Source organism: Miniopterus natalensis, chromosome 10 (assembly GCF_054644295.1).
Source record: "Miniopterus natalensis isolate mMinNat1 chromosome 10, mMinNat1.hap1, whole genome shotgun sequence".
NCBI classification, from domain to species: domain Eukaryota; kingdom Metazoa; phylum Chordata; class Mammalia; order Chiroptera; family Miniopteridae; genus Miniopterus; species Miniopterus natalensis.
The window spans coordinates 6,921,915-6,934,088 of record NC_142090.1 but is presented as its reverse complement, the minus strand read 5'-3'; the positions used below and the strand labels follow the sequence as shown (position 1 = coordinate 6,934,088).

Here is a 12,174-nt window from a genome sequence, read left to right as displayed (position 1 = left end):
AAAATGATACACAAACATAAAAAAGTTTTAAACAAATGTCGGGGAAGGACAAATGTGATATAGTAAACAGAAAACATTTGAGTATGGATTGATTTGAATCTATTTTCATTTGGAAAAAATATATTTTTTTTTCACATGGTCTCATAGGGATCTCTCTTTTTAAAAAATTTTTATTGATTGATTTTAGAAAGAGAGGGGGAGAGAGAGAGATGAGACATGTTGATTTGTTGTTTCACTTAATTATGGATTAATTGGTTGACTCTTGTATGTGCTCTGATTGGGGATTGAACCTACAACCTTGGCATGTTGAGACAACGCCAACTGAGCTACCTAGTCAGGGCAAGGATCTCTTTTTAATGTTGGTGCTGGAGGATAGGACTCACACATGCCTTGTAAGCTACAGTATCTCAGTGTGGTAGGCACACTTTAAGTTGACCCCCAATGCCCCCCACCCTTGGTATCCTCACCTTTGCATAACCCCCCCTTTTGAGTGTCTGTGGGGAATGTGACTTGCTTCTAGCCAAAAGGATATGACAAAGGGGAATCACACCGGGGATTATGTTTTGATATTTAAGACCCTCTCTAGGATTTTAAGTGGCTTGAGCCACCATGTTGAAACAGCCCACTTGGCAAAGACGTCAAGCAGCCACTAGGACCTGAGGGTGACCTTCAGTGGACACCTAGCAAGAAGCAGAGGCCCTCGGTCCCATAACCAAAAGGAAATGAATTATCTCTCTGGAAGCATGAAACCAGCTTAAACCATTGTCAATCATTTACACCTCAGGGGCATGAAGGATTTAAGAGGTTTGCTACCAGAGTGAACCAGGGTATCTGACCTTGAAGGGATGGCTGTCTCTAGGTAAGGTGGACGTGTAACAGGGGAGCTTGGCTAGATACATGCTTCTTGAGCGTCACTGTTTGCTAGGTCTTGGCCATGTGAGTGTCTCTATACTTCCTGCTTGTATACTTCATATCTTGAGAAAGACCTGATGGGGAGGTGTGTGTTTAGAGGGCCCACGGATGGCATAAGAAGGCTGAAGCTCAGTCACAGACTCCCTGAGAAGCCCTCTACGTTGATGTTAACCATGGCAACATGCAGGCAAAACGCGAGAAAGCAAATCAGGGCCAGTTGGCAGGCATAGTGGTAACTGAGCCCAGGGGACATTTGCATCCTCGCTGAGCCAAGCTCACCTTTTCTCCGTAGCCCGAGCACCTTCTTTCTAAGTGAACTCTGGCTCAGATGCAGAGCCTGGGCATTCTTTCCACATCCCCCAAGGAAAAATCAGAAGAGGGACTGTGAGGGGGTAGGAAGGAGGCCAAGGACCAAGGCAGGGGTGGTGACCAGAGGAGGGGTGGTAACCAACATGCAGCCAGCGTTCACAGCCCTCTTCATGCTGTTCTTTGTCCTGCTGTGTCTCCTGGGCATCCTGGCCAATGGCTTCATTGTGCTGGTGCTGGGCAGAGAGTGGAGGCGGCTTGGGAGGCTGCCCCCCTCTGACATGATCCTCATGAGCTTGGGGGCCTCCCGTTTCGGCCTGCAGTGGGTTGGAGTGGTGCACAACTTCTACACCTTCCTCCGCCTGGGGGAGTTCAGCGCGGGCCCCGCTCGGCAGCTCTTCGGCCTCCAGTGGGACTTTCTGAACTCGGCCACCTTCTGGTTCGGCACCTGGCTCAGCGTCCTGTTCTGCATGAAGATCGCTACCCTCACCCACCCCGCCTTCCTCTGGCTGAAGTGGAGGTTCCCAGGGTCGGTGCCCTGGCTCCTGCTGGGCTCTCTCCTCATCTCCACCGTCGTCACCCTGCTCTTCTTTTGGGGCAACCACACTGTGTATCGAGGTTTCTTGTTTAGAGAGTTCTTTGGGAATATGACCTACAAGGAGTGGACCATGAGGATGGAAACCCACTATTTCCTGCCCCTGAAATTTGTCACCTTGTCGATTCCTTGCTCGGTTTTTCTGGTCGCCACTGTGCTGTTGATTAGCTCTCTGAGGAGACACACTCGGACGATGCGGCAGATTGGCCACAGCCCGCGGGACCCCAGCACCCTGGCTCACACCAGAGCCCTGAAGTCGCTCGTCTCCTTCCTTATTCTGTACGTTCTGTCCTTCATGTCCCTGATCATCGATGCCACGGGCTTCTTCTCCACAGACACCGACTGGTACTGGCCGTGGCAAATTTTAACCTACCTGTGCACATCTGTCCATCCCTTTATTGTCATCCTCAGCAACCTCAGGCTTCGAGGGGTGGTCAGGCAGCTGCTCCTGTTGGCCAGGGGCTTCTGGGTGGCCTAGGTGGCATGGGCTCCCTTAGCCTGACCCCCAGAAGAGGCTCGGGGAGGAGGGCAGAACCACGGCCCGTTTACGTGGAGACGCCTTCAGGGGTAGATGCCTGCTGCCTGGGGCTGTGGGCTCCTCCTCTGAAAGGAGACGACAGCAAGACCGGGGACACTCTGAGCATGGTACCTTCCTTGGGACACTATCAGATGGGGCCCAGGAAGCCAGTATTGTCCAGAAGGTCAAACACAAAATTTTGTTACTCTCCCTATTTGTGTCTCTGTTGTGAGGAAGCCTTCAGGTAGAGCCTCGGTGGAAGTGAACTCTCTTATCTTGACAGCCCCTTGGGAATTAAGAGAAGCTGGGCCTGCAGCGGATCGGGTGTGGCCGGGGGTGCCGGCCTTGGCGAGGGGGGTGCCCAGGCTGCTCCAAGGGGCAGCCGCGGCGGCCAGCGGCCAGGCTGTGAGGTCCACGCACGCTGCCCTCGGTGGAGATTCCTTTCCTCTCCCCAAACCTGGCTGACTTGGTTTGGATGTTATGAAAGCTACTGGGAGGTTTCTTTACAGCCCCCCATCATCTCTTTCCTCACTAGCGTTTCCATTGTCCCGCCTTTGATTCCGCCTCGCCGGCGTCCAAGTGGCAGCCAGACAGTGGCCGTGTTTGTTCCTCCTCTAGAGTCACCCATTGCGATTTTCTCCGTTGACATATCATCTCTGGAACTTTTATTCCCCTCAAGCAAATGTCACAAAGTCACATGTGAACTGAATAAACATGTACTTTTTGTTCTGAAAAATAAACACCCAAGGATTTCACTTGGTTTGTGTCCAAAGACTATTTAACCTCTGTTTAAATAGAAAAGAATCACGCTATTAGATCTCATGTTTAAATGTTTTAAAATAGTTTGCTCCAATTACTATGCAAATGTTTTCAGAAATAATTTTGTGGAAAACACAAAGGCAGGCTTAATCGTTTTGGCTAAAAGGCACCAATGTGCAGATTTCAGAGACCAACTTGCAACTGGATCCCAAGAAGGAGAAATTTTCATCTCCTCCAAGAGTGTAAATAATTTCCCTCCCAATCAGGCTGAATGCCGCCGAGGGGATGCACACTCATGAACTAGAATTTTGGGGCAGCTTATTCTACATTTTTATTTTAAACATTTATTTTTAGTGGGTGATACACTTGTATGGTTAAAAATTCAAAATGTACTAAAGAGTATATATAAAAACCTCTCTCGTCCCTGTCTGAGGCATTCTTACCAGTTTTAAATATTTTTTTATTTTTTAATTACAGTTGACATTCAATATTATATTAGTTTCATGCGTACTCTTAGCAGCTTTTTGTCTGTCCTTCTAGAGATATTTTATGTATAGCAGAAAGCCACTGAAGCTAACTAACAAACCAGTCGATTAACTCACGCACATCCAGTAGCTAACTAACCAACTAACTTAACTATGTTCTCTCTGTGTCTTTGTATTTTTAAAAAAATTAAAAAAAAATTCTCACCCAAAGATATGTTTACTGATTTGAGAGAGAGAGAGAAAACAACAACAACACACAAAACATCGAAGTGAGAGAGAGACATCGGTCAGTTGCCTCTTGTACGTGCCCTGACTGGGTATCAAACCTGAAACCTAGGTATGTGCCCTGACCAGGAACCAAACCCGCAACCTTTTTGGTGTATGGATGACACTCCAGCCAACTGAGCCACCCTGCCAGGGCTCCCTGTGTATTTTTATATGATTGATTGTACAATATGCATGCTGTTCTGCAGGTCACAGGCCGCCATGTAGTGGTCTTAAGCCATAGCCAATAGAAGAAGGAGCTAGATCCCCTCCCGTCCCCCCCCCCAGGACTAACAGGAGGAGCTGGGCCCCACATCGCGCAAAGGAGATAGCCTTCTTCTCTGGGAGAAAGTGCACCAGCACCTGGGGGACCCCTGGGCCAGCTGATAGGTGGCCCCAAACAGGACCAAGAGCCACCCTGGGTCCGCCTGTCCCTGGACAGCCCCAGTAGGACAAACTCACCCACCTGAGTCAGGTTGTCCCTCCTCTAGAATAGGCGGGCCAGGCTGCAGGGGGAGGCGGTGGGTAGAGAGGCCAGAATCAGAACCAGAGTTCACAGGCTGGGGCCAGACAAAGGAGTTTAAGGAGGAACACACGGACTCATGTTTTCTCTGTTAGACTCTGAGCTTCTCGAAGTCGGGGATTTTTAATGACTTTTCTTTTTATACAAAGATTCCTGACAAATGTTTCACAATCAAACATCTTTGTTGGGAGCATGACTAGAGAAGCTGAAGGTCCTGAGGATTGCTCCGATCCCAGGATGTGGCCCTGGAATTCCCTTCTCACTTGGTTCTCAGCCCACTGATGGAGCAAGCTCCGTCCTAGGCTGATAAGATCAAGGCCTCACCGGAGAACACGATACCGGCTGTAATTACGTCCCCACTTCGTGCGATGATGCTATTTCCTTGGTGAAACGCTGGCATTTATTTGAGTGTTAAAGCGAGTGATTAATAGAAGATGAATGCAACATCACTTTCTTGCCGTGGCAGCATTTGGAGACTGCGGTGCCCACAGATGACATCAGCGAGGGAGTGCCTCTGAAACCCTGCGAGCCTTGTTGTGTATAACCTTCTGTTACAGCGAAGATGGTTTGTCCTTGGAACACCTCCCTGTTTACTTTCCTGGTCTTTAGCCTCTATCCAAGGGTAAAGATGCCATTGTGACTGTTAATATGAACGCATTGAGCAGTTTTATAATCTTCATTTCTCTGTTTATTAGTAACAAGCCCCTCGAGCCCCATTTAGCATGTGCCTCGAGTGCTTTTGCAGTAAGGTGGGAGAAGAAACAGCTAGTGTCTGGTAGGGTAATAAGGAAAGACCACAGGGACAGGGACAAGAGTCCAGCTGCCAGGAAAGCCCATTTGAATGCCCGTTAGGGGGAGCTCGAGAGGGAAGGAAAACACTCCAGATAAAGGGCTTCTGCTATGAAAATCCCACAGGATCCCTGGTGGATCCCAGAGCACTGCTTTCCACAGTGGCTAAACATTAGAGTCACATTAGGGACACCGAAAACTCCAGAAGTCCAGACCACAGTCCAGAGTAATTAACTTAGAATCTCAGATGGGCGGAACCCAGACATTAGTGTGATAGTAACTGTTCATGTTTCCCAGGTAATTAAAACGTGAAGCTGAGTTTGAGAACCATCGCTGTAGAGGGAACCTCAAACCTTCTGAAGATTCAGTATGTGGGTTTTGAGAGAGGATTTGAAAAAAAACCTTAATTCTTTCATCACCATTTAGTTTTGAGAGAGGAATTTGTTTTAAGATAAACCTAGAAGGGCTTTCGAGGAGGAAAGCTCTTTCGGGCTACACTTCTTATTGTTTGAACACGTTGAAGCCAAGAGAGTATGGATGACTTGCCTCAAATCCCACAATGAATCAGTGAAGATGTCATCCTGGATATCATGCCTTAGTCTGAGCTTTCTGAGGTGTGGTCCCTGAACAACATTTTAGAACATCTTAGACCCAGGGAAGGACTAGTGAGTACCCCGTGAGGTGATGTGTGAGAAGGCCCTTCCTGAGTTTCAGAGCATTCTCTCATGAAAAGGATTTGTACTGAGGATATGAGAGCTGGGCTATGGAATTCAATGAAACAGAAACGAAAACAGTTCAACCCAAGTCTTTCTAACAGGGTGTGGCGATAGGGCCTGTCGTTGGATGGGATGAAGAAGACGGAGCAGCTGGATGCTTTCCTCTGTCTTTCCTGGATGGTTGGGACCAACCCCCATCTGGTTCCCGTTGCGTCTATGGCCAGAAGGTGTCACTGTAGGAAGTGCTAAGAATAGAATCTGGTTTTGGTTCCTGAGCCCTGCACCTCGGATGGGAACTCCTGGCTTGCCACAGAGCCCTTTTCTTGTTTTGTTTTTTGGTCAGCATAGTAAGTAACCAAGCTTTAGTCCCCAGATGTGGCTCCTGATTACTGAGAAAATCAACTGAGATTCTCACCATTGAAGAAAATAAAATGCAAAAGGGGAGTCACAAAAGAATGAAAGCCTGGAGGAACTTTTAGGGTCATTTCCACCTCATCGTTTTACAAAAGAGAAAACTGAGGCTCAGACAGCAGAAGCGATTTGCTCGAGGTCATTCTGCCTGTTGGGAGCAGAGCGGGAGCTGGATCCGGGACCCGAGGACCACAATCCCGTGTTCGGGGCTCACAGTGGCCAGGGGGCAGCATCCCAGAGGGACCGGAGGGCAGGTGTGATTTATGGGGAAAGGTGTAGTGTTTAGGATGTTGCCCCTGGGTGGGTGTGTGTGGAGGGGAGGTAGAGACTTTGAACTTCCACAAAGTAACACAGGGCAATAGGCTGGAGCGTGGTTTGGACAAGTCGGTGGGTGGAGGTCCAGCTCATCAGTGCGCTGACCTCTTTACATTTCATCTGCAAAAGGGAAGCACCCACTTCATAGCTGAGTGAGGGCATGGAGCCCATGACCAGCTCTCAGATTTCCCAGCAGCCGGAGGTAGAGCTGGAAATACCCTCCACTAGGCCCAGCTTGCTTTCACTTCCTCTTTCTGATTTCTAATGAACTGCTTGAAGGGTGGCCAGGGTGTTTCCCTTTTTTATTCTACACATAATAACAGAGATTGGCACATAGAGTTGTGGGCTGACTGAATGGATGCACATCAAGGAGTGGTTTCTTTGAAATTCATTCTCTCGCCTAGAAGCTCAGTGTGGAAATTTCTCGTAGATGTTTGTGGAGTCCACTCTGCGACCACCTCAAGGATGACTCCACTCAGAAGGGTCTCTGGAGGGACCAAACAGTTGTTTCCTCCTGATTAGTAAATGTCCTTTAAATACATCAAATTTCTTTTTAAAAAGGACCCAAATAAATAATCTAAACTCTAAAACTCAAATAGTGGGGTAAGTAGGAAAGTATTTTGGACTCCTCCCCCCTTTTTCTAACATGTAACTTAATGATGTCTTCCTTGGATAAACTAGATGTGTGCACTTTGGCTGTGGAGAATAGAATATTAGTATTATTTTATATACAAAATATATGTTTTAGTTATTATGATTAGAAGGTATGAATAGATTACTGTCCTGACTATATCAGAGTAATATTTACCTAAGGGATGCTTTATTTTGAATTTTAAAAGCTGTTTTAAGAACATTTCTCTGGATAAAATGATCGCTGCTGCTTCACTTTCCGTTTTAGGATGTGTAGAGCTCGATCATTAATTGGTATGTTACCGGAGTAGAGCAAAATTTTCACCACTGGGGAACTGCGGTTCTTTCCTGCAGAGCTCGGCTCACCTCTGAGGGTGTGTGCCACGATTTCTAGTCAAGCATGGGCTCTTTATACATCCCTCAGCTTTCACAAGAAGATACCCTTACACCCGATTGTGCAGAAAGATAGGTGTCGGAGGTCCTGAACTTTGGACTTTTGGGCTAGCCATTTGCCACCATAGCAAATCACAGAGGTAAACGTGCGGAATGATGTCTGTGCCACTCCCAGGAGGTCCAGTCCTGCTCATCGGGGCTGTGGAGACCCTTAGTGTGACTTTGGCTCTGGGCCCCCACCCTGCTGAGCTGGGCTGCGCCATGTGTGAGTCATGTGGACTACCTTTTCACTCCTGGTTAAGGACAGTTTCATCCCAGGGCACAGTGCATTTTGTAACTTACAGCTTCCTCTCTCCCCTCTTTTCACTGACTTCAAAAAGCTTAGACATATAGTGGTAAATTTTAGCAAGGAAATTGACTCTCTGGGCATACATTTGTGTACTTCTCTGACTTCTGGTCTAACTATTCTTTTTAATTCATATATATATTTTTCCATTATTCTGGAGGGTGTATGTATCTCTAAGTTGTTGTAATTTACATTTTTTACACTAAGTCAGGACCAAAACCAAATTCCAGAGATAAAATTCCACCTCTCTATGACCTCCAGAGATAGTAGTGTAGATTGTGGTCTGCCCACCGGCTCCCTTACACGCGCACACATGCAGGTGCACACTCTTAGGCCCGAGCCCCACCTAACGCTTCGATCCAGAGCCCCTCAGCAGAACTCGGCTCAGGGCAGCCCGCACCTCCTTGTTCCGCAGGCTGTAGATGAGCGGGTTCAACATGGGGGTCAGCACAGCATAGAAGAGCACCACCAGCTTGTCCTGCTCGGCGGAGGCTGTGGAGCGGGGCTGCATGTAGGTGACCAGGGCCATCCCGTAGGACATGGAGACCACAGTGAGGTGGGAGGCGCAGGTCCCGAAGGCTTTGCGGCGCCCCCCGGTGGAGCGGATCCGCAGGATGGCAGCCACGATGTGGGCATAGGACAGGGACACCAGGCAGCAGGGCCCCAGCAGCATCACCATGCTGGAGGCCACTATGACCACCTGGTTGAGGGTGATGTCCACACAGGCCAATCTGACGAGTGCCAGCGTCTCGCAGGCCACATGGTTCAGCACGTGGTGCCCACAGGTGGGCAGGTGTATGGTGACCGCTGTCACCACCGCAGAATTAGTGATGCCCATAAGCCAAGGGATGGCAGCCAGCACCACACAGAGCCTGGGGCCCATTGCTGCCACGTAGCGCAGGGGGTCACAGACCGCCAGGTAGCGGTCATAAGCCATTGCGGCCAGCAGCAGGAACTCGGTCCCCCCAAAGGCCAGCGAGAAGAAGAGCTGGGCCCCACATCGGGCAAAGGAGATGGTTTTCTTCTCCAGGACCAAGTGCGCCAGCATCTGGGGGACCCCGCTGGAGGTGTAGCAGATGTCCACCACCGAGAGGTGGCCGAGGAAGAAGTACATGGGCAGGTGCAGCTGGGCGTCCAGCTGGATGGTGACGAGGAGGAGACCGTTGCCCAGCAGGGTCAGCAGGTAGGCGGCCCCAAACAGGACAAAGAGCCCAGCCTGGGTCCGCCTGTCGCTGGAGAGCCCCAGTAGGACAAACTCGTCCACCCAGGTCAGGTTGTCCCTCCCCATGGCGCGGGCGGGCCAGGCTGCAGGGGGAGGAGCAGAATCAGAGAAGGGCCAGCACAGGCCATGCTTTAGGGGCCTCCGGGAAGCGTGGGCTCCCACGGGGCTGGGGTCGGGGCACCTCCCCCCCGGTTCCTTCACCAGGTGCTCGGAGGGGACTGCCGCGAGATGCTGGAGAAGGGGACAGCTGGGCTCTCACACCAAACCGGGAGGCTCTCAGGGGCGAAGCCCCTGCCACGGCCGCCCCTTTACGTCTAGGGTCCAGCAGTTACAGTTCTACAGGCGATCACCTGTCAATGCCGAGAAAAGACGGAGAAAGAAGGTGTTGGAGGAAAGGGGGAATGACACAGGGAAGACAAAGAGAGGAAAAGAGAAAGGACGGGGGGGGGCTGGGGTGCAGGATGCAGAGGGCAGGGGGGAGAGTGGAGCACAAGAGTCTGCAGTGAGGGGGCAGCTGGCCAAGCGCAAGAATCAGCGCTTGAGACCACGAAGGCCCCGGTCCCTCCGTGTCATTCCTGACAGACTGGATCCCATCGCTCTTCACGTTTCTTCTGGGGCCCAGTCTAGGTTACTGCCGAGAACGGTGTCCTCTCCTATAGTTCTCACTGTGCCCATCAGTCAGGTGAGGTTTAAATATTTTAAAACACTCTCTGTTCAGCCCCTGTGTGTGCCAGGGACTGTGCTAGACCTCAGACACCTGTCTGTGAACGGGAAAGACAGAAGCACAAGTCTTTTTCCCTTGGTTCTTATAATGTAACCAGGAACACAGATTAAATTAATGATGACAAGAATTAAGTCCACTTGTTCCAAGCGCTATGAAAGAGACGAACAAGGTTACTAGTTGGTTAATTAAATTTGCAGCTGAATTAAATGACCACTGCAGTTATACCTTCCTTCTCAATAATGTGCAGTTTATATAGGAAGTTGCAGGCATTTATTTAGACGTTTAAAGAAATGATTAACAAAATAACGTAATGAGGGCACTTGGAAACCAATGATACTTACATATTACTACTGAGTGCGAAGTGGCAGAAATCCACTGAATTTTCCTCAGAGGGAGTGAATTCTTTTTCAGCTAAGGTTGCTCTGGGCTCTCTCCCTTCCGACATGTCAACCAGCCCTCTATAAAAACAGAATTAAATGCCATCAGTTCTTCTTAATACAAATGTAATCTCAAGGCATATTTTCTGCTCTTAAAGTAATTCATAAATTAACTCATCTACTAAAAATATTTTTGTGTCTATGAGGCACTATGTGTTCTACCAGGTTCCAGGAAATGCTTCCCCCCCGCCCCTTTTTAAAAAATTTTTAAATCCTCACCCAAGGATATGTTTTTATTGATTTTAGAGAGAGGAAGGGAAAGAGAGAGAGAGGAACATCGATGTGAGAGAGAAACATCAATTGGTTGCCTCTCATATGAGCCCCAACTGGGGACAGAACCCACCACCTGGCTATGTGCCCTGACTGGGAACCTTTTGGTGCACAGGGTGATGCTCCGGGCGACTGAGCCACCCAGCTAGAGTGGACATGCTCCCTTTCAATGTTAGGAATTTGTGTTTAGAAAATCAGCAGTGCCACAGAATCACATAAACTATTTTAAAAAATGGATCTTTGGTACAATCTGTGAAAATTAAATGAGAGCCAAACAGAAGACAAATGCAACACATCAGTGTTAAAACCAGGGGGAGACTCAAATACAGTAGAATTGAAAAGCATAATCCAATTCAGATTTCTTCTGGCTGGAAATAGTGGCCCCCGCTCTTTGTGGAGGGAGAGAGCAGAGAACCTGGATGGAGCAGGTCATCTATTCACCCCTGGCCCTGCAGTGGCCGGAAGGTGTCACTGTTGAAACTGCTAAGACTAGAAACTGGCTTTAGGATCTCAGGGTTGGTTGGAGGCTGGCTTCTGGGGCCAGAGCCCAGAAGCTGGAGGGTGGCTGGGGTTCTGAACATGGCCCAGGGAGCCTGTGGAGGCCCACAGAGCCTGGTCCTTTATCAGCAGAGGAAATAAATCAGTTCTGATCTACTGTGATCCAGAGGCTGCTACAACATCCAGAATGCTCACCTTCAGAGTCACTGTCATGGATCAAGAGCCCCTCCAGAGGGGCTCTTTTACTATATAAGAATATAAAAAATATTATAAATGAAAGAAATCATATAGGTTATGTTTACCATCCATTTCCTTTTACAGATGGGGAAACCAAGGGCTTTTTTTCAATAAATTTTGATGCTGTTTTTAGATGATGATAAACTATTTTTATTAGTAAATAGCTCTGTCTTCCAATTTTGGGGATAATTAGAGATAATTTGGAGATCAGTTTGGGGATAATACTTTACGTGACTTAGTGCTAACATTTCCTGGGCACTGAGTAGTGTCTGTTCCAGGGGCAGGTGCTGGCGTGACAGGGACCAATACAGCCTCATCCCCCTGTTCAGGAAGCCAGCCTGGCAAGAGGACAGAGACCACGAGTTATGATCTTATCAGAGTTTTCAAAGGAAGCTCAAATTTCAAGTCTGGCAACTGGAGACCTAGAGTCGGAATATGTAAATAGCCAGGCAGATATGTAGAAGTAAAAGCAAAGAAACAACCAGCCCATTTGCTTCTTGGAAAAAAAGTAGGTGAGATTTAAGGTGTATGTAGATTAGAGACCTGGGTTTCAACCTGTACCAATAAGCCACCCAGGTATCATTCGAAAGCCCTTCCTTTCTGAGCCATATTGTCTTTGCCTGCACAGTGAACAAGTTAGGCAAACACCAAGATTTCTCCCAGCTCTACAGACCTGCAATAAATGAATATACCTAAGCTGTAGTTTAAAGCAGTATAAAAAGGGAAAAACTTCTTCGCTTTTTGATCACTCTATTTAGTAGGACTAGAGGCAATAAAATATTACGGGTTACTGGGTTTGGGAATCAAAGCATTCATATCATACAT

The 12,174-nt window shown here is 48.4% G+C and overlaps 2 protein-coding genes across 2 annotated transcripts; one reads left to right on the top strand and one right to left on the bottom strand.

The window, feature by feature from the left end:
- Positions 1-1,279: 1,279 nt before the first annotated feature.
- On the top strand, positions 1,280-2,291 carry LOC107523821 (taste receptor type 2 member 41-like). The gene has a single exon (XM_016195509.2). It carries the CDS (start codon positions 1,365-1,367, stop codon positions 2,289-2,291), a length of 927 nt encoding a protein of 308 aa, XP_016050995.2. The 5' UTR covers positions 1,280-1,364.
- A 6,016-nt stretch (positions 2,292-8,307) lies between these two features.
- LOC107523793 (olfactory receptor 2F1-like) lies at positions 8,308-9,249 on the bottom strand. The gene has a single exon (XM_016195485.2). The coding sequence runs from the start codon at positions 9,247-9,249 to the stop codon at positions 8,308-8,310; it is 942 nt and encodes a 313-aa protein (XP_016050971.2).
- Positions 9,250-12,174: the final 2,925 nt, after the last annotated feature.